At 56.6% G+C, this 2,519-nt stretch overlaps 1 protein-coding gene across 1 annotated transcript in view; it reads left to right on the forward strand.

Moving 5' to 3' along the window:
- The window catches only part of LOC103669829 (interferon alpha-inducible protein 27-like protein 2), a 4,052-nt gene extending 3,054 nt beyond the window's left edge, over window positions 1-998 (forward strand). The window contains exons 3-4 of the mRNA XM_040641487.1: window positions 63-224; window positions 780-998. Coding sequence (XP_040497421.1) covers window positions 63-224; window positions 780-859 — 242 coding nt within the window. The 3' untranslated portion in view covers window positions 860-998. The remainder of the gene's footprint in view (window positions 1-62; window positions 225-779) is intronic.
- The last annotated feature ends 1,521 nt before the right edge of the window (window positions 999-2,519 follow it).

A 2,519-nucleotide genomic window follows, 5' to 3' on the forward strand; every position in this document is an offset into this window, starting at 1 on the left:
GGGGTTCCGGAGGGGTCCCCTCCCCTGGGCCCACGCCCCGACCCAGCGCCTCTTTCCCGCAGTCGTGGCGGTGGCGGCCGTGCCTGTCCTGCTGGGCGCTGCGGGCTTCACGGGGACCGGAATCGCCGCCTCCTCGCTAGCGGCCAAGATGATGTCCGCTGCCGCCGTCGCCAACGGGGGTGGAGTCGCCGCGGGCAGCCTGGTGGCAGTGCTGCAGTCCGTGGGTCTGTTGGGGGACAGGTGGGGGGAGGAGCGAGAAGGAGAGGGGAGCAGAGCCAGGAGGGGATTCAGCCCAGAGACTAAGCCTGAGGGACTGCATGTCCCCTCCCTCCAGTAACGCGGTCCTCAGTTTTCCTGGTCCTTTGACTCTCCCTGACTGTCCTCTTTCTGGCTCCTTCTGAGTGAGGTTTGGTAGGAGTGGATGGCTAGGGGAGCTCTGGGAGGGAGAAGAAGGGAAGGAGCCCAGGGCTCTGGGTACAGCCCTACCCAGATCTGACACCTGAGTGGCCTAGGAGGGTCCCTTCCCCTCTGGGCCTCAGTGGCCTCCTGGGTAAAGTGAGGAGACCTGTCACTCTCAGGGTCTGTGGCTGACTTTCCTCTGTCTCTCTCTTCCTCACTTGTCAGCCACCTCCAGCGTCCTCTGCCCAAAGTGGAGCCCTGGGGGGTTTCAGAACCTAAAGAGGGGGGGATCCAGGACCCTGGGGTCAGACCTCCAGGGGGGTCGGGGCCACTGACCACGGCATGTTCCCATGCTCACCCTCTGTCTGTCTCTTCCTCAGGGGCAGCTGGACTCTCCACGTCATCCAACGTCCTCCTGGCCTCTGTTGGGTCAGCTCTTGGAGCCTTTCTTGGACGTTGAAAAAAGGCACCTTCTTCCTCTCCCCCGGCAGAACCCACAGACGAAGAGGAAGAGCCAGAAGATGAATCCGAAGTTGAACCTCCAAAACCCCCAGTCGGGTCAGAGAAGCAGGAGAAATAAAGACCATGTGCAGACACTCCTCCTTGTCTTTGCTCCTTGCAGCCCTGTTGGACGTCGGTGGGCGGGACTGGAGTTTTCCAAATCCCCCATCCTCCCAGCCTGCCTCGTGGAGGGGGTCAGGAGGGGCTCAGGCTGGCTGAGCACAGGACCAGTGGGCAGGAGGCTTTGGTTGGTCCTAGTCTTACAAGCGATGGGCTGTATACACCCAGGGCCATTCCTGGGCCTTCTGTGGGCCTCAGTTTACCCCCTCATTCAGTGACAGGGTTGACAAAGGTGCCCGTTGGGTGGCCGGAGAGAAGGGTAGCCAGGATACATATTGAGCCACTGACCCCGGAGCATTTCGCTCTTCCTTAAGCATGGACACTAGACATCCCGAGATGAGTCAGACACAGGCCTCTCCCTGCCTGACCTCAAGTCCAGTGGGTGGGGAGGCTGGTCAGCAAACCACCAGGACAACATGGTATCCTGAATGTCCCAGTGGAGCTCTGGGCACTTCTGGTCAAGGAGACTGAATCGGGGATGGTCGCTCCCCTGTGTCTGGAAAAGTCCTCCAGTTCCTGCCTTGGCCATAAGTGCTCCTGGTGTCCCCTGTCTCCACTCAAGTCCAAGGTGAGGGCTTACTTCCTGCCAGAAAGGTCTCATTCTCTGGAGTTGTTTTTTGTTTGTTGTTTTGTTTTGTTTTTGTTTTTAAGGATGAGGTATCACATAAATAGAAATTCTGAAACTTCTGGGGCGGCTGGGTGGGTCAGTCCTTAAGAGTTTGCCTTCGGCTCAGGGTGTGATCCCGGGGTCCTGGGATCCAGCATCGCATTGGGCTTCCTGGTCCGCTGGGAGCCTGCTTCTTCCTCTCCCACTCCCCCTCCTTGTGTTCCCTCTCTTGCTGGCTGGCTCTCTCTCTCTGTCAACACATAAATAAAATAAAATAAAAAGAAATTCTAAAACTTCTGCTGATACCTCAGTAGATTGTCTGGAGACCTCTAGGGGCACCCTCTGCATTTTGTAGGCCCCTGTGGATGCAGAAAGCTGGAGAGGGCAGCATCACTCCCAAACTGCAATAAGAAAAATCCAGACAACCCACAAAAAGTGATTTTAATGCTGAATATAAAATATAAAATGAAAATGAATTACTTTTCCTGAACCCCAAAGAGCTGCAGCGGCAGGCCTGCTGGGTGCTCCACTGCGACAGGTGGAAACCCTGAAAACTTCCCTGCGGAGAGGAGATAGGGAGGGGAGCTACAGCCCCACTTTTTTCCTCCCTACCAAACGGAAGCCCAAAGCTAAGGGTGGAGCAGATACAGAGAAACCAGCTTCCACCGGAGGCACAAGATAAAGTTAGTGGAAGCTGTTGGAGCATTGGTGGCAGCCACAGCAACCCTTACATCCAAACCCAGCTCACCTCCCAGTGAGACTGAGCTCCCATGTACACACCTGTTTCTTGACATAAATACTGTTCACTTCCTTGTCGCCAGTGGGCTTGTGCAGCTGACCAATGCAGCCTTGTCTGGCCCATCCCCCACCCCGGGCACTGCCTCTCTAACAC

Source organism: Ursus maritimus, unplaced genomic scaffold, assembly GCF_017311325.1.
Source record: "Ursus maritimus isolate PB19 unplaced genomic scaffold, ASM1731132v1 scaffold_25, whole genome shotgun sequence".
In the NCBI taxonomy this organism is placed as follows: domain Eukaryota; kingdom Metazoa; phylum Chordata; class Mammalia; order Carnivora; family Ursidae; genus Ursus; species Ursus maritimus.